Source organism: Mytilus californianus, unplaced genomic scaffold (assembly GCF_021869535.1).
Source record: "Mytilus californianus isolate M0D057914Y unplaced genomic scaffold, xbMytCali1.0.p SCAF_8, whole genome shotgun sequence".
Classification (NCBI taxonomy): domain Eukaryota; kingdom Metazoa; phylum Mollusca; class Bivalvia; order Mytilida; family Mytilidae; genus Mytilus; species Mytilus californianus.
Genome location: NW_026262734.1, coordinates 102,651,157 through 102,676,008, shown reverse-complemented (window position 1 = coordinate 102,676,008; position 24,852 = coordinate 102,651,157). Strand labels below are relative to the sequence as shown.

Below are 24,852 nucleotides of genomic sequence, written 5' to 3'. Positions count from 1 at the left end.
ATGCAGGGTCATTATAGCTTTATTTCAGTTCTATGTGCATTGTTTCTACTCTTCGGTAAGTTTTGTGCAACAAAAATAATTTTGAATTATATTTGTTTTTAGCTTTCAGAAATCTTGTAAAAGAACGGGCTCTCATCTACTTCTACATACTCTGCAGTATCTAATAAGAATTTGTTTTAAATACTGTTAAGATCGACAAAAATAAGGCTTACAGCGTGCAGTTTCGTAACAAGCAATCACTAATAGACATGTTAGATAAGATATTATATTTACCAATCATGGTGCTCAAAATTTTAGCAATACAATCAAATGAATTATTACACAAAAAAGCAAAGTAAATGATTAGAATGATTAGAGTGTTTGAAATACATTTAATCAAAAATATGTTAACACATCTAAACAAAGTAACATATAAACAATGTTAAAACATTAAGTCTTTCGGAGACTATACGTTTACTTGTTTTATTTATAGACCTAGGCCTATGGACGACAACTCCGGATTTTTTTTAAACTTCATTGATTTTCTAGAAATTTCTTTCGTTCTTCAAATAGGGATTGTACTAGTTTAGATAAGTTTGAAGTAACAACAAAATTTTCAGATGAAAGTAACAAAACATTTTCATCTTATCAGATAACTTTAAAATACACTTGAATTGAGAATTTAAATAAGACAGATTTTGAGATCTGGTATCTTTTAGAATAGGATATTTGAAAAGAAAATATTGTTCATAATAAACTGCGTTCGTACACTTTCTGTCTTCAGCTTTTAAACCATTACCTCCCTTTTATAATTTTAATGTGATGACAGCTAGTTCTAAGTCTTGTAGTTATTTGCCCGTCTTTATTTGAATTTATTCGTAGATATGGTTCAAACGAAAAAGTAGTTTTAAATTTCTATTAATTTTAAAAAAAGAGAGGCGAAAGATACCAAAGGGACATTCAAACTCACAAGACGAATTTATTCAATGCTTCACTGTATTTTGATACTCTTTCCAGAATTGCTTTCTAAACGAGCTTCCCGAATTTCTTTAAATTTTATTGTTAAAGAGTTTTTAATTTTTTAATATATATGGCTTAGTTTAAAACTTGACCGGTTTGCAGCTAGATATTATAAATCCTGCAATTTAAATATATGTCTAATGTTACTATTTCAAGATTCCTGGTAAGTTTGGTTCATAGATTGTGGTAGATTTATGGACTCCTATAAGATGATATTTGAAAGTTCAATTTCCTTCATAAAAAGAATCAAATATTTTATCATATTCATAATTACATTAAAAAAAGTGTATGGAGCGAACCTAATTTGCTTCCATATGCCATATGTGATGATGTTATCTTTACCCCAGGTGAAAATTTATAAAGTTTAGAATGGATTTTCTCTAGTACAAAATAAAATAAGTTTCTCTTGAAATACGATTATCCATATGTTTAGTTTCTAGTATTGTATATAATCCCATATCTCAGATTCATGCAATAAGATTGGTCGGATTGTATGGATATAAATATGTGATCAAGAACTTGGTTTTGGGCTTTCCAGTGAAAAAGACTTCCTTAATTTGAAACAGGCTTTTATTCCTTTATTGTAAAGTTCTTTCTTCATTGTTCTTTGCCTTTTGGAAGCGTTCCTGTGCAATATATTTCAGTATGATATACTCAGTACAAGTTCTTAAGTCTGGTTCCCTTAGAATATTTTGATATCTATATGCTGTCCTGATTTGTCAAATACAAGACCCTTGGTTTTTTGTGTGTTAATTTCTGTATCGTTTTCCAATCTACTGTAAATTGAAGTAATTTATTAATACGATTTTAAATTCCTTGCTCAGATGATAATTAAAGTACTACAACATCAGGGTACATTAAAATATTTACGCGGTATGTGTTCAATGGGATTGGGTCACATGTTTGGTCAAATTAGGTTAGTGAATCATGCAAATATGTGTTATCGAGGCAAGGACTAAGATAACCGCCTCGTCTTACTCCTATATTTGATTTAAAAAAAGTTTTTCCCGTGTTAGTCAATTTTACACAGATTTCTATGTTTCCATACCTACATTTTGTAATTGCATAAAACTTTGTTCCAACGCCTATACATTTAAGTTTACGAAAAAGATGCAAATGTGAAACGGAATCAAATGCACGCTTAAAATCAACAAAGCATGCATACAGAGCTTACACTAATGTTATTTGTGTTATAGAAATTAACCCAAGATTTTATGAAAATATAATGTAATCAAAAATATAATACTACACAATCAATTACTATTTAAAAAAAGACCAAAAATTCTGGTATCAGTATATATATATTTTTCTGTTCAGGTTATGCAAAAACCTTGGAAACTAGTCAAACAGTACGACAAACAGGTCAGTATAAGTAATTCTATTATAGGCTTTATTAAACGTCTAATCTGTAATTCCGTCATGTCACGGATAATTGGAATATTATGTGTGTCATATTAAACTGCTTTAATATGTCCGTTATCGGCCAATTAGTATGACACGGTTTGGTGAACATCATACAAAAAGAGTTACTGATGGGCGATTTTCAATATACTTTTTTCTATTGATTTCTCATCGGACTTTTAAAAGCGTTATTTTCTAATTGTAAAAGTAGATTTTGGTATAGTTTTTGTTATATTGTAAATGTGTAATGATGTTTTATTGTAATTAGAACATGGATTAGTTTCCAAAGCGAAAGAAGGACGTCATATTCGAATTTGGTATTTTTGTGTTATTTGTTTTCAATTTTTGTATTGTTTTTTTTATATATAAATTAACTCCATGCAACACCTTAATCATTGTATGTTAAATTGTTGTTTCTTTCTCTGTTCCTTTGGCATTGGTTTAGAGAATAAAGTATCTGTCTTGATGAAAAAAAAGATGAACCGACGAACAGACAAATACCATATCTTAGGGAGGGATAAATCATATTTTGTAAAAAAAAATAATAACTTTACTGCTCGCTATATAGATACTGTCCTCTAACTAAATAATGTTTAGTTTAGTGATCATATTTGAGACATCTAACCCATCGAACATGATATAAAGGATATAACAGATACAGTTACGTGTGCCTTTTATCTTGACTTACATTTAGAAATTAACAATAAAGGTCGGTTGAGAATACAACTTTACTACCTAGGAAATGATTTCAGCTTCCCGATTGTTAATTTTCCATTTCTATGTAGCAGCATTCCGGCAACATCTGCATATAGAATATATATCACCTCGTTGGTTCCCAGGATTGCATTTCTTATCATTATGTCCTTGCAAAAAGGATTGCTGATTACCAGGAAGCTATTAAATCAAGAGTTCAAAGTATTGAAGTTGAAATCATCCCTTTTTTTATTGACGCCATTACGAGTTGGTTGACCGTTACGGAATATCTGTTTCATAGATGACGATGAATTTATTCCAATTGTCGTAACTTTGTCCTCTTTTCTCGAAATGTGACCTACCGAATTTGACTTTTCACTGCGTTTGTACTTTCATTAGCAATATGGCGGATGCTACATGCTTACCCTTCCAGAGCACATGAGATCACCCCCGGTTTTTTGTTGAGGTTTGTGTTTTACAATATTTTAATCTTGGTATCTATGATGATTTGATTTACAACCACTGGGTCGATACCACTGCTGGTGGAGTTCTTATTCCCCGATGGTGTCACCAGCCCAGTAGTCAGCACTGCTGTGTTGACATGAATTATCATTGATATGGTCATAATTACAAATTAACTGTTAACAAAACTTTGAATTTGTAAATACTGAGGCTTTTCTGTCTCAGGAACAGATTACCTTAGCTGTATTTAGCAAAACTTTTAGGAATTTTTGGTCATCAATGCTCTGCAACTTCGTACATTATTTGGTCTTTTTAACTTTTTTTTATTCGAGCGTCACTGGTGAGTCTTTTGTAGACGAAACGCGCGTCTGGCGCAAATACAAAAGTTCAATCCTGATATCTATGATGAGTTTATTTAGTAAAAGTGCTGAATAAGGGATATTAGGAAACTCTTCTTTCATATACACAACGAACAGTTGTTCTATCATAATTATTTAAAAATAATGACCCGTAATCTTAAAACAATTATCGTCCAATATCATTATCAAACATTTATTTGAAAAAAAACTATCTCATGTTTTGTCACAGAGATTGAAAAATATTCTTCCTAAACAAGTTAATGAAGATCAAACAGGATATGTAAAACATCGTTTTATTGGATTAAATTTGAGGCAAATCCAAGGTATAATCGACTATGCAGAATGATACGAAATAGATAAGGCTATTATATTGGTTGATTTTACAAAAGTGTTTGATTCATTGGAATGGGAATTCATGTTAAGCGTTCTAAAGCATTTTGGTTTTAATGAATCATTCATATCATGGTAGAAAACACTATATAAAGGAAAACAGACCTGTGTTGTATCTAATGGATGGGTATCCGAAATTTTTGAAAAACTCAAGAGGAATCCATATTATTAGGGCCGCTTGAAATTTACTGAGTATAGAATGAGAGGTAGTTCAAAAACGGTTATATCAAAAGCTATGAATATATTTGAAACATTTGGTTCTTTCGCTGGTCTGCGGTTAAATCGTAGTAAAACATAAAAATAGCATAGATTAAATTGAGGACATACGCCGGATGGACAAATCCGTTTTAGCTTTATGCATTTATTTTGGTCATGACAGACACGAATGTGAAAAGATAAATTTGGAACCTCGAATAGATAACATGAAAATTTTAATTAAACCATGAGAAAAAAGAATGGTTGATTATTGATTGATTATTGATTATAAATCTTTAATTTGAAGTCGGATGAAAACAGGAGGAGGTTTAGCAAAATTTACCGATCACTATTCGGATATCAAAAACAGATTTTGTGGGGAAAAAAGTAAAATAACAAAAATACCAAACTCCGAAGAAAATTCATAACGGAAAGTCCATATTGCATCAAAACAAGAGGATTGGATTATATTAATGGCATATTGGATCGTAAGGGGAAATTATCCGAAAGCTGTATTATAGAAAAGATAATCATAAAGTCAAACTGGATTCCAAATTTAAGATGTTAAAATATTTTAAAAAACTCTGTAAAGAGTTAAATCAATATATGTAGGATTAATTACGAAGGCGAAGTAAACACATTGAAGCAAAATATATTAACAATAAAATGGTCTATAATGTTTAGTAGATAAAAAAAATATACAAAGCCAATCGGTATCGAAATTTAGACGAGATATTTAAAATTGGAATACACACCCTATATGTCATCTGTGAACATTTTATAATTAAAATTTGAAAAGAAAACAACTTTAAAATTTTCAGATGGAAACTGCTGTAGTATATTATTTCTACAAAGCAGTACGTATACAATTTAAATAGCATATTTCTAAGATTAATAAAAGTAATTTTGGTAAAACAGAAGAAAAAGATTAGCTGCATTTCTTTATTACATGATCATTTTTGAAGGTTTTTGGCAGAAAGTACATTATCTTCTAGCATAAATCAATTTTCAAAAACAAATACGAGCAAAATGTATAGTAATTGGATACAAAATATCAGATCATGGGTATAATGGTTTAAGTTTTATGATTTCGTATTTACAAGTCATACTATGTTTCCGAGCAAAAATTGAAATTCTAAGATGTAAGATTTGTTCAGAAAAGAACTACGAATGGTAATAAATGAGAACAAAACAGTATCTCAAAATATATTTTTCATAAATCTAAAATGATTGATATAATAGAAAATGTATATATTCTGAGTATTTTCTGAGATACTCAGAAAGCATTTCACAGAGATACTTCATTGGAGCTTGGACAGTGAAGTTTAATGGTAACAGGGAATCTGAAGAATAAAGAATATTTATTGGTTGTTTAAAAAAAAGAGAGATTGAAAGAATGAAAAACACAATAAAGCAAAAAAGTTAAGAGCTTCGTGGTAACTTTTATAGAATTATTTACAAGCGTTTATGAACATTTGCATGTAGTTACCGGTTTTTACACGCAGGGTTTGAAGAAAATTGATGAAAAAAGTCCAGTTTTCTCTGATTGCATGTTATTTACCGGATACAGTTAATTTCAAAATGAGCGTATGTGGTATGAACACTTGCTCTGTTCAGCGTCTCTTTCGCGAATTTTTATAAATTGTTTTTCTTACTCAAACCTTTTACCAAACGAGTGGAAGATATTCCCTGGTCTTTCCATCTTAAAATATTCAACATTTAATCATTCATTAGTCATTCATGAAATGTTATGTTCTAATATCTCTTCTATTAATCTCCATATTAGGGCCCCTTCTGTTTATATTATACATAAACGACCTTCCTATCTATATGAAAAATTGTTGCACTGATTTATATGCTAATGATTCAACTTTACATCTTTCTGGTAATTGTTATCAAACTCTGCAGTCAAAGGTACAAGAAGATTTACATGGTGTTGAGGAATGGTGTAATGATAACAATATGTCATCAATAAAAATAAAACAAAATATATGATTATTGGAACAAAGCAAGAAGCAATGTCACATTACAATGAGAGTTGTTTAACTATTAACAATCAAGTGATACAATCTTCCACATGCAAAAGTCTCTTAGGCATTAAAATTGACCCTTCCCTCACATGGACAAACCAAATTGATGTGATCTGCTCAAAAATTTCATCTAGGCTATATCTACTATTAAAGATTAAGAAATTTCTAAATCTAGACTGCAGAAAATTATTCTATAATGGTTATATCTTGCCACTAATTGATTATTGTTGTATAGTTTGGAGTGGTTGTAGCAGTGAGGGTTCAAATAGGATATTAAAATTACAAAAGAGAGCTGCTAGATTAATACTAGAAACAGACCCTTTCGCTCCTTCCGAGCCCTTATTCAAACACTTAAACTGGATGACAGTTGAACAGAGAATAAAATATCACAAGTTTGTGATGACATTTAAGTGCTTAAAAAATGACGCACCATCATATCTTACTAACAAGTTTCATTGTGTTTCAGACAGAAATCCATACCCCTTGAGAAATGCTATTCAAGGAAACCTCATACTCCCTAAACCAAAAACAAAATTGTTCAAAAAATCTTTTCTGTTTTCTGGACCATTCTTGTGGAATAATTTGCCAATACCGTTAAGAAATATTACAAATGTTAATTCTTTCAAATACAAAATAACAGATCATTTATTGAAATCAACCAAGCTGTATAAAAAATATTGAAAACTGATTATGTCATCACGTTTATTTTTTCATAACATTTTATCAAGTTGTATTGTACATTATTATCATACTTGTCTTTTTATACTAATGTATATGTTTGCATTATGTTTGATTTTTATGATGAGGGCCTCAGGGAAGATTAGCTATATAGAATATAGAATAGAGAAGGATTGAGTTGCTGAAATAAAAGAATAGATAGTAGTAGGCAAACCGTAAAAATAAATGAAAATGACCTTCAAATAAAATATACAAAAAACACAGCCGAGTATAGTTAAACAATTGTACATTTAACAATCTGTATATGTTTGGGTCTTATATACTTAAATGTAGTCATACTTTGTGCAATTCAAAATTTACATGCCAGCCTAAGAATAAAAACACACAAATAAAATATATCCCTAAAGTATATAAGTTCACCATAAAGTTTGACTTCATATATTAACATCAAATCATAGAATTTTGGATTTTCGCTGTAAAAACAAATACATTTTTCGTATATTAAAATACATTTTGTAAAGCTAGTCCCATATTGGGGGATTTATCCTAGTACCTCGACCGGCGCCGATAAAGAAAATCTTAGGATGACTTGACAAACTAATATCAATCAAATATCATGTTGCAACAAAATTGAAAGTGCAGTGAGTCACTATTATCTTTTAATCACATTATTGTTACACATCAAAGCATGGTTAAGGATTTGGATGGGGTATATAGAATAGAGAATAATGGCCAAAAACATAATGAATAGAGCAAAATGAGCAACTTTACTGATTACAGATATGAATGTTGTGCAGAATAAAAAAATCATCTAATAACAAAAAATGTAGAATTATTTTCAACGGAAAGTCCCTAAGCAAATGGCAAATCAAAAGCTCAAACACATCAAACGAATGGATAACAACTGTCATATTCCTGACTTAGTACAGACATTTTCTTATGTAGAAAATGGTGGATTAAACCTGGTTTTATAGCTAGCTAAACCTCTCACTTGTATGACAGTCGTATAAAATTCCATTATATTAACGCCTCTCAAGTGTTTTTCACAATATTAAGTACATTTCCTTCTAAAACCAGTTATTTGATCTATACGTTTATTTATCTTTGACATTTGCAAATTTCGTTGACGAACACTGCATATTATTTATATTTTCAGGTCCGTTGATAGTGACATTTCTAGCACGTCTGATTTCTCCAGACTATGGTACCATTGCGGGTAAAGCCACTGTCAAGTTTGAAAAAATAATAGAAAATATTGGGAGTGCGTACAATAGCGGAACCGGGGTTTTTACTGCTCCAACCAAGGGTCTCTATCATTTCACAGCCTCGGCAAGACAGAGTCATAGTGGATATTTGCATTTAGGACTGTTTCGAAACACTGAAGAAATGGCAGTATCCGTTGCGTTGAATTACAATTCTCTTACGATTGGTGCAACATTTACACTTGAATCTGGCGATAGTGTTTTCGTCAAGAACATATGGACTCAATCATCTGGAATTGTTGGCGGTGGACAAACCTATTTTTCTGGCAACCTTATACACAAAATGTATACAATATGCTCAGTAAATGAAATGCCATTTGTTCGTTTGTTGATATAGTCATATAATTAGTTCAATTTGATAACACCAAATCAGCCTATACGTACTTGCTCAAACATTTCGAGCAATAATCGTCCTGTTAAGATCAGAAATAATGCCCAAATAATACAATTACAACACAGAAAATTAAAACAAGCAATTAACCTTGTCTGGAACTAAAATATGGCAAATTAAAGTTATTCCAAAAATGCAATGATGCGATGACAACATCAGTTTTGACCTTTATCAATAAGCTTATTGAAATTAATTTAAAGGAATAGGAAGGATATGTTGTATCAATTTTGTCACAAAAGTTACTACATAGGCATTTAAAAACCAAAACAAAAGAAAGACCGCTCTTAATGTTGTTCTTCATCTCAAAGTCACAGTTTGCAAATGACTGGGCAAGAATCCAGCTTTGTTAAACTCAGCTGTTTTAAAACCTTTTTTCTTTACATAGTTTTATAATTTATTTAGATAATTTCGATATAGGGATGCAAGGTTTTCTCTGAGTTCAGATTTTTACAATATAACTAAGCATACCGAGTTATATATTTCTGTATTTAAAAAATAGATTCAGCTCAATGTGTGATTTCAGATTTACCTTAGTGTTTTGTTATAAATCTTAGTGTGTAATGTTTGCGAAAAAAAATGACTTAGACATAGTTTTAACAGTCTTGTTTCATAAAAAAAAATGGCAAACGTAGAAACTAGTATTTTGTCTTGGGAAGGGTTAAATCCTACTTTGTAAAAAAATCACTCGGACTCAAACAACAAATTTTCTGAAACTGACATTATCAAGATGCTTGATTTCTTGATTGACAACATATTTGTTACGTTTGGAGGACGTGTTTTTTAACAAACAATCGGCATTCCAATGGGAACAAACTGCCCCTCTTCTTGTCGACTTTTTCCTTTATTCATATGAGGCTGACTTCATACAGGAACTTCTTAGGAAGAAAGAAAAGAAGTTCGCAGTTTCCTTTAACTTTACTTTCCGCTATATAGATTATGTTCTCCCACTAACTAATTTAAAATATGGTGACTGTTGAACGCATCTATCCCATCAAACTTGAGATAAAGGATACAACAAATACAGTTAAGTGTTTCTCATATCTTGACTTACATCTAGAAATTGGCAATGAGGGTTGGTTGAAAACATACCTTTACGACAAGAGAGATGATTTAAGCGGATTTTTAACTGTGACTTATTTAAATGAAGGGTGTATTTTTCGGCAGTGACTCTTTCATAAGGAGTGTGTATTTTTCAATTATGACTCTTTCATTTTGTGTTAAAATCATAAAGGCGTTGTGTAGGATGTAAAATACTCCCAACATAACTACTTAAATACCAAAAAATACAGGACAAATATACAAAAATGTCAACATGGACAAAATCGTTGTCTGCTCTTTAAAAAAGTTAATGCCATTACATGACATTTCCTACCCGTACTAGTGCTTTTTTAGCAGATAAGTGCAATATATGAAGGAATTGTGCACTTCGTGTTAAAAGCACCAAATTTTGCTCAAACATACTTCTATCTATACTCTTTAATTTTAGATATGGAAGCAAGCTGGAAAAATAGTAAACTTCCGGTAAAATCAAATATTGCGGATGCATGTTCTAAATTTCAACTTTTTTATTTTCTTTTAGAAATGATAGTTTAAAGTGAAAGAAATGATGTATTAATTTGATCAGAATCAAATCAGATGGTTTTCAGTGTTATTTTATAATGTTGAAGCAGCATTTGGTGAAGTTGGGGCCACTTCTGGTCGCAATTTTGTGTTAAAATACAGGAAAAATGTCGACATTAAGTTGCAAAAAGTGAGAAGAAGGAAGAATATTATCATCTATTTAGTTCTTTGGTGACCATTCAAATACATATATGGCGAATAATAGTATTGCATTATTATGTTAGAATGAAGATAGACCTACACTTTATAAATCAACAGTCTAAGTGAGAGCAATTCAAAGATGACATCTAAAAAAAATTAACTTATTGAGACATCAGATGATCAAAGACCAGCAACATCTTCCTCGAATGTTGAAGAAGTTGACTAAATGTATAATTTGTCAAAATATGACAGACGAATTGCTGCAATGCCCTACATCGGTAAAGCATATCAAAATGGGTGCCGGATATGTGACTTTAGAGGAACATCTCGTAAAATGCAAAGGACTGCAATGTTTACCGTCTACGATAAATCTGAATGCATTAAATGATGGCAGTGGTCTTCAAAGTACGATGTACAAAAACAATGCTAAATGGCATGTTATTATATATCCTTTTAAAGTCATCTTTTGTATCATATTCAACTGTTTTTATGCAGATGAGATGAATATTTGATCATTTATTGGTAAATTTATTGGTCCACACTATGTTCTATCATGATGCTGGCGTGATTTGGAGTTTTCGAAGAAATTTTGTTCAAATCACTGTTAGATGTTGTCATACATTATACTAAATTTCTCTCAAACTATTGAACTGATTATTACAAAACTTGACAGTACTGCTTAAAATTAACAGTATTTAACAGAAAAATCATCACATTCAGTTTATTTAGGGAATCTGCACATGCACCTATGACCTTGTATGTACTCTCATTTTCTAAAATTTCATACTATTTCACTGAAATATTGAAATCCTGAAAAGTTTTACGTGTGGACTTATTGAAACCTCCTTGCGGTCAATTTATATTAAGATCAAAAGACTATAATATTAATGACGTATTATTTTATTATACAATATAAGATTGAATTCTTAGTACAGTTTTTTTTTCATTTAAATGTTTTAATATCATAGTTAAAACGGAACATGTATTGATTTTGGGTTATTTTTCAACATGTATAGATGATAGTACTATCGACAGATGTTAATTATACACACATCACGCAGTTTGGTCAGAACACAGATTCCGATTCAATATTTTATTAAAATCGCACCACTTTTATAACATACAACATTCACATTCATATCTAAACAAAAGTGTATACTTACATTAAAGGCAAAATAATATAACATATGCCAATGATTTTATATGATGAATATAATAAACTATGAAATGACTTAGTATCTACAATACTTTGCCACATTTAAACTATAAAGATATACTAAGTACTAAAGATATAACTATATAAATATATTCAAGATTTAGTTACATCGTCAGCTATATATATATATAAAATATGTTTGAATAGAATATTAAAAACGTTTAACCAACTAACAGACAAGGTTCTTAATTTTCGAATACAAATAAAATTAGAAATAGTATAAAATCGATCTTTTTTTACTGGTTCTCTATACAATATATTTCAAAAGTTTGCATATAACGAACATAGAGTAAAACATATTGCTGTCTTCATTTTCTTTTTAAACACAAAACAATATCCTTCGCTTACTGATATAGTCGCATATCCAACCGTTTCTGTTTAAAGTTGCACAACGCCAAATCCTAGCTTTTCTCCAATATATTGTTTTTAAATAAAAAGTCTTTAAGTTGTAATAAAACATTCTTACGACGCACCTTATTGACACTACCATACAATTCAACATTACATTTTTTTAGTTTTATCATAACTTTAAGATACCTGTTTTTCTTATTATTTACAGATTTTTTGTGTGTCAGTTTGAACATTTCATGATTTATTCTCTCATTATAAATGACACTACATTCCCAGTGTCCAAATATAAATTTCAATTGTTTTACACGCGGGGTATTGGGGGGTCTCAGTCATATATGCGTCTCACCAATATCATTACAAAACGTGAAAGCTCAGTTCTTGGCAATGGTATTGCAATAAATATTACGAGTGCTCCAAATAGATGCACTATAGTTAATAACAGGGTATCAACAAATTGTGTAAAGGTACAGTACTGGAATCTCCCATGGGCCTTATTGTCGACAAACAATATGCTTTGTGGACGATTTGCAGACCTTATCCCATTTTTCTTCCACTTATTATAATCAAAGACTTATGCCAATAGTAGCCCAGATACTGGTTTGGATATTTACCGAACGTGCGGAGCAATCAAGCGTTAAATGATTTACGCCAGATGAAATGTTCAAAACCGCTGCATTTGTTTGCGCCTGTCCTAAGTCAGGAACCTGATGTTCAGTGGTTGTCGTTTGTTGATTGGTTCATAAGTGTTTCTCGTTTCTCGTTTTTTATATCGATTAGACCGTTGTTTTTCCTGTTTGAATGGTTTTACACTAGTCATTTTGGGGCCCTTTATAGCCTGCTGTTCGGTGTGAACCAAGGCTCCGTGTTGAAGGCCGTACTTTGACCTATAATGGTTTACTTTTACATATTGTGACTTGGATGGAAAGTTGTCTCATTGGCACTCATACCACATCTTTTTATATCTATACACACGCAAAAAAAGCAATATATTGTTCATGTTGTTGTTGATTTCAGAAAATTGTACCAATAAAATCTATCTGTTGATGCAATCACTGACAACACATTTAACTTGGGGAAATATGTTTGTACATGTTACATGTTTTTTGGTTATTTCCGTACCATTTATATCCATCAAAGTTTATTGTATTTTCTCCAACACGATAGATTTTTACTTGACCAATTATATGTAGACCTTGTTTCCTTAAACATAAAGCTAGAAAACTACTATATTTATAACTACATTTTAATCGGAATTTTACTCCAGCCGTTTATGTTAAAAAAACACAAATTTAATTATCCATCGCGTGATTTACTGAAACCTTCACTGCCTCTACCAAGCCTTCTGTTTCTGGAGTATTTTTATCACCCCTCCAAAGAATTGTTTCAACATTTGGCTTTTTTCAATTGTGAATCTATTTTGCTGACGATATTTCATTTTATTCTATGTCCATAGTGGAGAGTTGACATCGTTAATTGGTGTATTTTTGTGCTTTCCCACAATACGACCGGATTAACAACAATATATATATATATCTTCCCAATGCTCTTAAAATTGTAAAGTTTGTAATATTGATGATTCTTTTTTTATAAGGAATATCATGTTCGATGTACGTCTTGGGATACTTTGAAGAATAAATCTATTCTTTAACACCTGCTTTGATTTTCAAACTATTTTTTCTTTTGTTCCAGATTTTCAAGTCCATTAATGACAATACCCGGATTCATTACTGTCCAAATGTCTAAAAATTTGAATTTTTAGATAACCTTTGTAGCAAAGATGTAAACAAGCTTCACAAATCTGTCATTACGGATGTAACTGTTTTTTACGTTATTTTACGTATAGGTAAAGTTTTTTACACGTACATTCATTTTTTTTTTTTTTTTTTGGAAAGTTTTATCACACTTTCACGTTACTATTTCAGCATAGGACTTTTCAATGGTTTCTACTTTGTCTATATAGTCACTTACTAACGTCGTTTTTTGTTCTTTCGATTCAATAACTTCATCTTTCCCTCTATCGCTTATACTGGTATTGAATTTGAATGTCGTGTGTTTTCCACAATTTCGTCTATGTCATTTTTCTTTTCTCTTGAAAAATAAGGAGATGTTGTATGACTTCCAATGAGACAACTTACCACTAGGGATCAATTAACGTGTAAATCGGCTAAAGGGCACCGTTCGGCATTCAACAAGGAGAAAATCACATACCACACAGCCTACCATATTCTTTACATTAGTCTACTACATAGGTTATTTAAATTCCAGTCCCATTGCTTATAATGTTTGCAAGAGTGTTGATGCAGTGTTATATAAAGTATATAAGGGGTACAATGCCCTTTTTTCGCTCTTATTTTCACTTGATGCCTCATCGGACTCTGACAAAAGTCGTGTTCCTTGTGTTAGTGTAGGTATTGGTGTAGGTTTGAGGGTAATGTTAAAGTCACATGATACTTAAAAAAAAATTTAAAGTGTAATATGTTTTATATACTTGAATGGCTAAGTTTTACTATAAAACATATGTACATGAACTTTCTTGTTAAAGAAAATCCTTTATCTTATCAGAATCTCCATAAATGTACTGCTATTAAATTATTGTCTTCCCGTACTCTAATTTGCCGATAGCTTTTCCGTATGCAGTAACCTTAACCACGAGACCTATCGTTAGTACTTCGGCAACCGTGCGAGGTGCGAGGGAACACCGTGATGATAAGAAAAGGTAAACAAACGTGGAATAAGTTAGATAGTGATTATGAAAGAAAAACATTAATACACCACATCAGTTAACAACTGGTATGATAAAGTTAAATTAGCAAATAGAAACGCATGAAAAATATAAAAAAAATATATAAATCGCTCGATTGCAGGTCTATCGTTTCACTTATTTTTCACGTGCTCCGCATGATTCTGTGTTGATTGTTAAGTATGGTCACGTTCGATAAACTTCGACCATAAAACACGAAAGTTAATTAGCAGGGGAATTTTTCGCTGAATGAAATATTTTTTGTCGATTATATGTTTTGAATTCGTAATAATTATTAAAAAAAAATCGTTCACATAGGACTTAGTTTAGTATATATACATAGCTTGGTTCAATCATTTCCTTAACATTATAATTTCAAGAACCTCGTTTCATATGACACCACGTTGAAAAGATTCAATTAATTTAGTCTTGTTTTTATTACATTATATGAAAAAATACAAATGAAATTTCTTGGTACTTATAATGTTTTTGAATGTTATAATATCGTAGTTGACACAAAATAGGAATTGATTTTCGATTATTTTTCAACATATATAGAGGATAGTACTGTCGACAGATGCTATTTTTTCTGCAACCATCTCACAGTTCTGTCCTAACAGAATAACCACTGACAAAATAAGAAAATTCTGCATAACGAATTATGTTTCTTTTAGTTTTGTATTGCGTTTTAAGTTTAAGTTCCGTTGTATACAATGTTAATGTGGAGCGGGATTCTTCTGAAAATGGTTTTCTGTGGATAATTGCCAAACAATTAGACCGACTAGAAAACAAATTCCAGGAAATTCAGAAACAATACAACAGCAGGGGTGCGGAAATTGAATCAATAAAGGAAACATTACAGCGACAAAGTAAGTTTTCAAGAATTTTATGAACAATGCAAGTAGCTACCGGTTTTTACAAGCGGTGTGTGTGTCCCTTTAAGAAAAATAGACGAAAAAGTCCAATTTTTCCCTCATTGAGGTTCACTCACTAGATCGAGTAAATATAAAAAGAAGTAGATGTGGTATGAACACTGTCTCTGTTCGAAGTCTTTAAGCGATTTTTCATCAATTGATTTCGAGCAGAAACAACGAATATGGAGTTTTTCTTATTCAAACTTGTAGCCTAAATGAATGAAAACTATTCCCTTTACTTTCCATATGTAAACCTTTTACATTTAATCCTTCATAATTACAGCACATTGACTTGAGTGTGTAGGTAAGGGTAGTATCTTTAGTTAGCATGCTTGCTAGCTTAACCATGAAATCATTATTAGTTAAGGTACTTCGGTAGCACTCCCCTATATATCACATGTAATTCTACTCCTTGGACCCAGACCAAGGATGAATCTCACCATCTTCTTCTGTACAACTTGCAATTTTGTTGTCATCCCTTTGCCAAGACTACTATACCACGAAGAGCAAGAATAATCGAAATAGCACTGTATCAGAGCTAATGTGATAGTCATCCTTGATCTAGTATCCAAACATTTTGCATTTCTATATAAAAATCTTAATCTTGCATTAACTTTTTTATGACATAGGAAACTATTTGTTCACACTTTAAAAATTTATCAATCTGAACTCCTAAATATTTGACAAAATTTTTAGATTTGATAAGGTGATCATTACATTTGACCTGAAAATCAATATTTTGCCTAATCTTTTTTGGACGTCCAAAAAGCATGCATTCAGTTTTTCCTAGATATAATGACAGTTTAGTATCTACTAACCAGTCTGAACATTTTTCTAGAACTTTTCCCAATTTTGTAGAAATAATATCTGAACTTTTATGAGACTATAAAACAGCGCTATCATCAGCATATAAAATCAATTTACAGTCTTCATTAATACTTATTGACATATCATTAATATATGTTAAAAATAACAGCGGTCCAAGGATACTTCCTTGGGGGACACCACATGTGACTTCCATGGGTTCCGACATAACATTATCTAAAGATACAAATTGAATTCTATCAGAAATGTAAGATCTAAACCATTCTACAGTTTAACACCCATAACTTCAAGTTTTGAACATAAAATATTGTGGTCGACAGTGTCGAACGCTTTTTGCAGATCTAACATAATCATTCCTGTATAAGTACCATTTGAATTATTTGTTCTTATATAATCTAATAAATGTATAAGACATGTATCAGTAGAGTATTTACCTCTGAAACCTGATTGAAATTCAAATAACAATTTGTTCTTTCGTAAAAGCTCTGATAATTGGTTATAAACACTCCTGTCATGAACTTTCGATACAGTGCTAAGTATACTGACAGGTCTATAATTACCAACATCAAGAGCACTATTCTTTTTAAATAATAATGATTTCATGGTTTAGCTAGCAAGCAAGCTTACCAAAGATATTACCTTTACCTATACACTCAAGTCATTGTGCTGTAATTCATAAAAAATTTTGATCAAGGTTATTCTAGTCAATTTCGACGATGATTAGGGATGAAATATACGAGGGTTATGATGGGATTTACATAAAAGAGAATAAGGCGGTAAAGCAAAGAGAAAACTGGATAACCAAATATTTGTTTTTGATGCTGACTTTATCAGCAAGAATATCAAGTGAGCCCGATAGGGCGAGCTGATATTCGAGCTGATGAAGTCAGTATAAAAACAAACGCCATTATTCTGTTTATCGGCAATTTGTCATAACTGTATTTGTTTTTTGGTTGAGAACATGAAGTAAAATGAAATAGTTAGTAACACTACTTTTATGCGTACAAAACGTTGGGATAGTCGTTCGGTTGTATGAGCATTTCATTGATAAATTGACGCGGATGGACTTGAGCTCGCGACGTTGCTGCACAGATACATGACGTCATTGTCTAATATTTCGAGTATCAATTCCTGTCCATGATCTTATCAATATTAGGCAGTAAGATCAAAGGGAAAATGTACAAATTGCCGATAAATACTAGTATGTTACTTTCTAACGATCTCTGTACTTCACAGTTCTAGATAATTGATGCCGCAACGATCTGATTGGATGTCAAAAGACAATTTAAAACACCTATTCTCAAGTGTTCATTAGAAATAGGTTTTTCACAATATAAATTACATTTACCTTCTAGAATCGGTTACTTGTCGTTGACATTTTCAAATTTCAATGATGAATACAGTGTATTATTTAAATTTTCAGGTCCGTCCGTAGTGACGTTTCTAGCACGTTTGATTTCACCATCCTATGGCTCTATTGCGGCTAAAGCTACTGTCAAGTTTGAAAGAATAACAGAAAATATTGGAAGTGGATACAACAGCGGAACAGGAATTTTTACTGCTCCAACCAAGGGTCTCTATCATTTCACAGCTTCAGCAAGACAAAGCCGAAGTGGATATTTGCACTTGGGATTGTTTCGAAATGAAGAAGAAATGGCAGTTTCTGTTGGAGTTAATTATAATTCTCTGACGATTGGTGCAACATTTACACTTCAATCTGGCGATCGTGTTTATGTCAAGAACATATGGAGTCGATCATCTGGTATTGTTGGCGCTGGACAAAGCTATTTCTCTGGCAACCTTGTACACAAAATGTAAAGAATATACTCAGTAAATGAAATGCCATTTGTTTGTTTGTTAGTTAACCTATTTTAATTTGATAAAGACCAAATCAATATATACTTACTTGCTCATGGTGACTTTTCTAGCAGTTGTCGTCCTTTACATCCCAGAAATAATACTGCACAAATAAAACAAGCATTAAACCTTGTTTAAATCTTCAAGTTATATTAACAAATAATTTAATTTTGGATGTAACGCGTCTTCCGATTGGCTGACGTTGTTTTGTTTTTCAGCTCATAGACATAATTTTGTCATGTGACCTTGACGTCATCAACGTTTTTTCATGGTTTACTCCGGTTTATAATGGAATTAAGAATTAAATTATAAGAAATGACTGTAATATTTTTTCTGTCTATTCGAAATAACATAAAAAATGTGGTGCACACTTTCAAATAACCAGCTACGCGGGTTATTCAGTGTGCACCACATTTTTGATGTTATTTCTTCATAGACAGAAAAAATATTACAGTCATTCCTTAAATATATGCTACTCCAAAAATTCCGAGACGCTAAGACAACAATAGTATAAATATGAAATTTGTCTATACGTCTGTCAAACCAATATGAAACTTTTCAATAGCATGCAATTTTCTAACTTAATGGGAAAAGAATGGAAATCGTATATTTATAATTATTATCTGTTTCATGACACAAAATTAGTACACGGACGTTTAAAATCAAGAAAAAAGGAACGGGGCTTTTAATGATGTTCTTCGTCACAAACTTATAGTTCGACCTCTTGTGCCAACTCCACCGTTTGATTGCAAGTACTCTGAATAACTAGTGGAGTACATGCTATTTCACCAACACCGTAGTTAAACTGTTTGAGGACAAATAAGATAGATCAGACAAGACGACGTACCTGTCGTATACAGTTTTTTTCTCTCTATTAAATATAATAACAAAACGACAAAGATTATTAACAAAAGAAGATCTACAAATACATATGATGCCCTCAAATGACCTTTTTTTTACCAATAACTGTAAACTAATATCTTCAAAACTATAACATGTATAATAGATAAATAGATAAAAACTTCAACCCCAAAATAATCAGCCACTCAAGAATTCAAGATCTATTAATATGTGTCTAGCGACTATCGTTTAAATATAAAAATAAGAAGATGTGGTATGATTGCCAATGAGACAACTCTCCATTAGAGGAAGTTAACAACTATAGGTCACCGTACGGCCTTCAACAATGAAAAAAACCCATACAGCATAGTCAGCTAAAAAGGCCCCGAAAAGACAAATATAAAGACTTCTTACAGAAGTTAATGCCCTTTGTAATCTATTAAAGTGTTTTACCTAATAAGTTTAAAACTACTTTATATAGAAAGTGTAAAATGAACAAGTGATTAAGAACATTAACGGTACCAATTTTACATCCCCAGATACTCATTTCGACAATTAGTGTATATCTTCAGTGATGCTTGAGACCATAAAATTTGAAAATCTAAAACAAAAACGCAAATATAGCCAAACCTGAACAATGAATCAGAGATATGCACGCAGGACATACATTAATAACAAAGTGTACGTAAAGTCGTTCAAGTAGACACCACAAGAGATTTTGTTTCTTGTTGTTGTTGTTGTTGTTGTTGTTGTTGTTGTTGTTTGGTTTTTATGGAAAGTGGATTTAAACAACAAAAGAAATTTTTACTCAATAATTATACTCTGAGTTCATGACAATCATACCAATAAGCTATTGTAAAGACCATCGAAGCAAATTACAGGGCAGGAATCCAGCTTTAAAATCCGTTGCTGCATTTAATCTTTGGGAATTTACACATTTTGTTTTTAATCTATTTTAGAAATACTTTTGATATAGTGTTGCTTTTTTTTTCAGAGATCATGTCTACAATTTAATATGATATAACTTACATAGCTCCCCATTCATGTATAATCTGGCTGCCCACGTAATTACTGGTGACCTAAACATTGTCAATAACCCCTATCTGTGAAATGTGTTATCCAAAGGCCCAAAATATCGTGAGCCTAAATCCATCAATTAGAAACATAACTTCAATATACTGATGGATTCAGTCGATGAGTATGCCAGGCAATGGGCTAAACGCGAAAAAAAAAGATATAGATACTCTTTCCGAGTGGGTTAAGGCTGTGGGGTCGTTGATACAAATTAGAATTAACTAGATGTGTCGGAAAGACACTAATGGTCCCCTTTGGAAAAAAAGCTTGAAGCCATTTTTAGGAGTGGAAAATTGAGAATGAAAGTCCGTATAACTGTTATTTTCACGAAATTTTCGAAGTCCAAAGCCCGTAATTTCGGCAAAAATCAGCGCAGCGGAACCTAAGGTAAACTCGATCTTTGATTCAATATAGTAGACTCGCATACTACAAATCAGCTCAATATGATTGATTGTTGGTAGCTTAACGTCCAGTGGGAAATATTTCATGCTTGTTCAGGAAGAGAGCTCAAATTGTGAAGGCTTTCAGATAAAAAGTCCGTATAACTGTTATTTTCACGAATGACGGAATGACGGACTGACGGAATGACAGATAAGGGTAACACTATATGATCCCGACCTAAGTCGGCGGGGCCATAAAAACTGAATGGGTCTTTGAAAATACATGCTAAATCGATCTTTAAAGACTCATAAGTTGCTAAACACATGCCCTACCTCCATGACAAATATGTTTTTGTCCCTGCAGATAAAGCGCCAAACAACATCGTTTGTTTGTGTAAATCACATTACATAAAATGTTTGATAAAAGAATTAGGTATTGACATTTCACTTGGAAACTCAAAATATACCTCCATGTAGGAAATTCTCAATAATCATAGGTCTGTTTTATGTTCCTTCGGAATTTCAACCAACGATGAAGAACTGGATCACTGTATTTGATAGATAAATTACATAATTGTCCGTGCAAACAACGTTATATTGCGTGGTCTTCCAAGTGCTCCACGAAACGTTAAATGTTATCACCAATCAAAGCCGGGCTTCACAAAATATATTGTGAAACTACCTTCTCTAGGTGCGGCGTGAATCAGATATGGATACTAAAATACTCCAATGATTCGTTAGAGTGCATACAATCTAAATCTCTTTCCTCTTGCAATGGTACTAGATCATTTATTTAACTTTTCTACCATGTACACAAGTATTTCCTATTCCAAACCGTTATTTATTATCGACTTAGTCGATATCACAGTTGATACTCATTTAATATAGACTCAGTCGATACCAGACCGTCGATACTCATTTAATATAATCAGTCGATATCAGACAGTCGACACTCATTTTATACACCCAACCAATACAGACTATGTCGATACTCCTCCAATACACACTCAGTTTGATACAGACAGTCACTGCTCCTTCAATACACACTCAGTATGATACAGACATTTCATACTCCTTTTGTCATGCAGCTTGAAGTGTGACTAAAAGTGCAACCACATTATTATGATCTGTAACTGGATAAAAAACTTTTAAATGACATTATTAAACTCAGTGTACAATCAATCAATTTGAAGGGACAGTATGGGGGATGGTCTTCACTTCCGTATTCTTTAAATTTTTTTACTATTTCCTCTATTCTTGATTTTTTTTTTGTTACCAGTTATTCTGTATTCATTATTTTGTTTGTCGGATATTCTCCATTTTATTTTTATCTTAGCACCCCGTTATTTTATTTTCTTAATATGTTGGCCCCATTTTCTCTTCTCTTCAATTTTTTCGTCCATAATTTCATTTTGAAGATTCCAAGCAAGTCAACAATAATAAATTAGAGAGTAAATTGGGCAAAGTTACCTAAAAAAAGCCAAAAAGGGGAAGGGCTTATCTACTCCTGGGAAAATATCATTTATGTGTACTACTTCATTTCAGTTAATTTTTTCATCCCACATAGAATAGGCTTTTTATTTTATCCAATGCATTAATTGTCTTAAGTCTTATGCTGTTACCCAAACTAGAGGCTCTTAAGAGCCTGTTTTGCTCAACTATATAGTTAGGTCTATGTACATCTTCTAACACAGGACATTCTACAACATTGTAGACTAGAATAGAAAAGAATTCATAACTAAAATCTCTTTTTTGTTGATCTTGTATTGCTTTTTAATTTATCTCTATCTTCTATAGTTTTTTGCCCAAAACATAAAAAAGGTTAAAAAATTATCATCTTTAAAGGGCAATTACTCCTATAAGAAGACAACTTACAATTTCGTAATGATAATGATGGATGGATGCTTTATGTCCAACGGCAAATTAAATGCATAATCAGGACAAGAACATGTTAATGTAATATGAATACTAACCCTGCTTTGGCCTAGACCGACATGCTGAGCCGGATTTTTAACCACTATCTCACCAGGTAACATTATGCAGGAAGACATGTCACCCTACCCGTACACATTATTCCAACTCCAAGCCGTCCAGTTTTTGCTCTTACTCATTAATGCTGCGTGCTTAGCAGAGAAGCAGCAAATACCGATTTTAAAATCTTTGTTTTAACCTGGTCTGGGTTCAAATACAAAACCTACTGCACTCGAGGTGAACACGAAACCACGAGACCACCAAGACAATTTCATCATAGGGAGTCAACTGACATACGCAACAATGAAATTGACATGTAATTAATTTCATGCATTCGAAGTCCTTTTTCTGGATTTACCTTTTATGGGGAACGCTCAAAGCAGAATATTTGAAAGCTGTGGATGTATAAGAACAGAAACAGTTGAAGAGCTTTATGACCAAAAAGTACCTAAAAATAATAGCCAAATTCATCTAAGATCAACTTTGCCTGAGGGAGTTATTACCTTTATTTCTTCACAATTTCAAAATTTATATACAGACAATTTCAGAAAGGCTTGTTGTAAATCATGTAAGTACCGAAGTACTAACTACTGAGCTGATGATGATAGCAATGTTTGATTTATTTTTTCTTGCTGATCATTTTTGCTATTTAAAGTTTATATCTATATCATAGTTTTCAAATAATAGGTAAAAACATTGGTAAAACTAATCATTAAAGGGCAATAACTCCAATAAGGAGTCAACTGACCATTTGGACGATGTTGTCTTAATTATAGATACTGTGTTGCTGATCATTTTTGGTATTATAAGTTTCTCTTTATCTATTATTGCGAACCCAATGAAAGTTTTCCACAGTGCCATCTCTATCTTGACCAGGTATTTAAACTTTTGCAAGTTCACCTGTCCTATTGAATGAATACAATAGCTATTTTTCTCTGTGTAGTTTATTCACTGGGACCTTTAAATTTCTTCTAAGAGAAATCTATCATTCATTGATTAAATTACCTGTGTAAAAAAAAATTCTTATATATAGACAAAAATACTTTTTTTATACTCATTAATTGCGTGTGCTGATGTATTTATTCAATATTAATAATATATTTTCATTCAGTTTAATATAAACATTGATTCAATCATAAAAAGTTGATTTCTAACAAAAGTTTTATCAATGTTCCTATTGAAATTTGTGATTTTTTTTTGTTTAGTTATAGAATACATTTAAGAAGATCTTAATTTGAAACATCATTATTTTCAAGTTCTTATTTATGTCAAACAAATTTTTTTTTAAAAGGAACAATGTTGAAAGTTTTGTCAGAAATCAAATTTTTATGATTGAATCAATGTTTATATTAAACTGAATGAAAATATATTATTAATATTGAATAACTACATCATCACACGCAGTTAATGAGTATAAAAACAGTATTTTTGTCTATATATAAGAAATTTTTTTTACTCAGGTAATTTAATCAATGAATGATAGATTTCTCTTAGAAGAAATTTAAAGGTCCCAGAGAATAAACTACACAGAGAACCATAGCTATTGTATCTATTCAAAAGGACAGGTGAACTTGCAAAAGTTTAAATACCTGGTCAAGATAGAGATGGCACTGTGGAAAACTTTCATTGGGTTCGCAATAATGATTTCAAGATAATAGGCGAAAATGAACAAAATTTGGAAAAATTCATTATTTAAGGGCAATAACTCATATGGAAGTCATCTGACACTTTTGATGTTGATAGACAGTTGGTAGATCTCAACATTCTGAACTATTCTGCTATTATCAGATTTTTCCATCTACAGTGCTTTTCAAGATAATAGACAAAATGTGCATCTGCATGGCTCAGTAGTTTCAGAGGAGAAGATTTTAGTAAAAGTTTATGGATGAAGACGACGGACGCCAAGTGATTAGAAAAGCTCACTTGACCTTCCAGGCCAAGTGAGCTAATAAGGTTTGTTTTCATATCATGCAAAAGTGACTAAAGTGCTCAAAAGCCAAGCTAAAAGTTCTCTTACGTTGTATTAAAAATATTGATAGTATCATCTAAGAAATAAAAAGAAA

General features: G+C 31.6%; 1 protein-coding gene across 1 annotated transcript; it reads left to right on the top strand.

Moving 5' to 3' along the window:
* The first annotated feature begins 15,501 nt into the window (after positions 1 to 15,501).
* LOC127710643 (heavy metal-binding protein HIP-like) lies at positions 15,502 to 18,516 on the top strand. The gene is made up of 2 exons (XM_052216583.1): positions 15,502 to 15,797; positions 18,091 to 18,516. The coding sequence occupies exons 1-2, from the start codon at positions 15,590 to 15,592 to the stop codon at positions 18,483 to 18,485; spliced, it is 603 nt and encodes a 200-aa protein (XP_052072543.1). The 5' UTR covers positions 15,502 to 15,589; the 3' UTR covers positions 18,486 to 18,516.
* Positions 18,517 to 24,852: the final 6,336 nt, after the last annotated feature.

Excerpts from the sequence above, each read along its gene's own strand:
- LOC127710643 (XM_052216583.1), top strand. The coding sequence starts at position 15,590 with ATGTTTCTTTTAGTTTTGTATTGCGTTTTAAGTTTAAGTTCCGTTGTA. Across the intron at positions 15,798-18,090 it reads GGAAACATTACAGCGACAAA|GTCCGTCCGTAGTGACGTTT; the intron begins GTAAGTTTTCAA and ends TTAAATTTTCAG.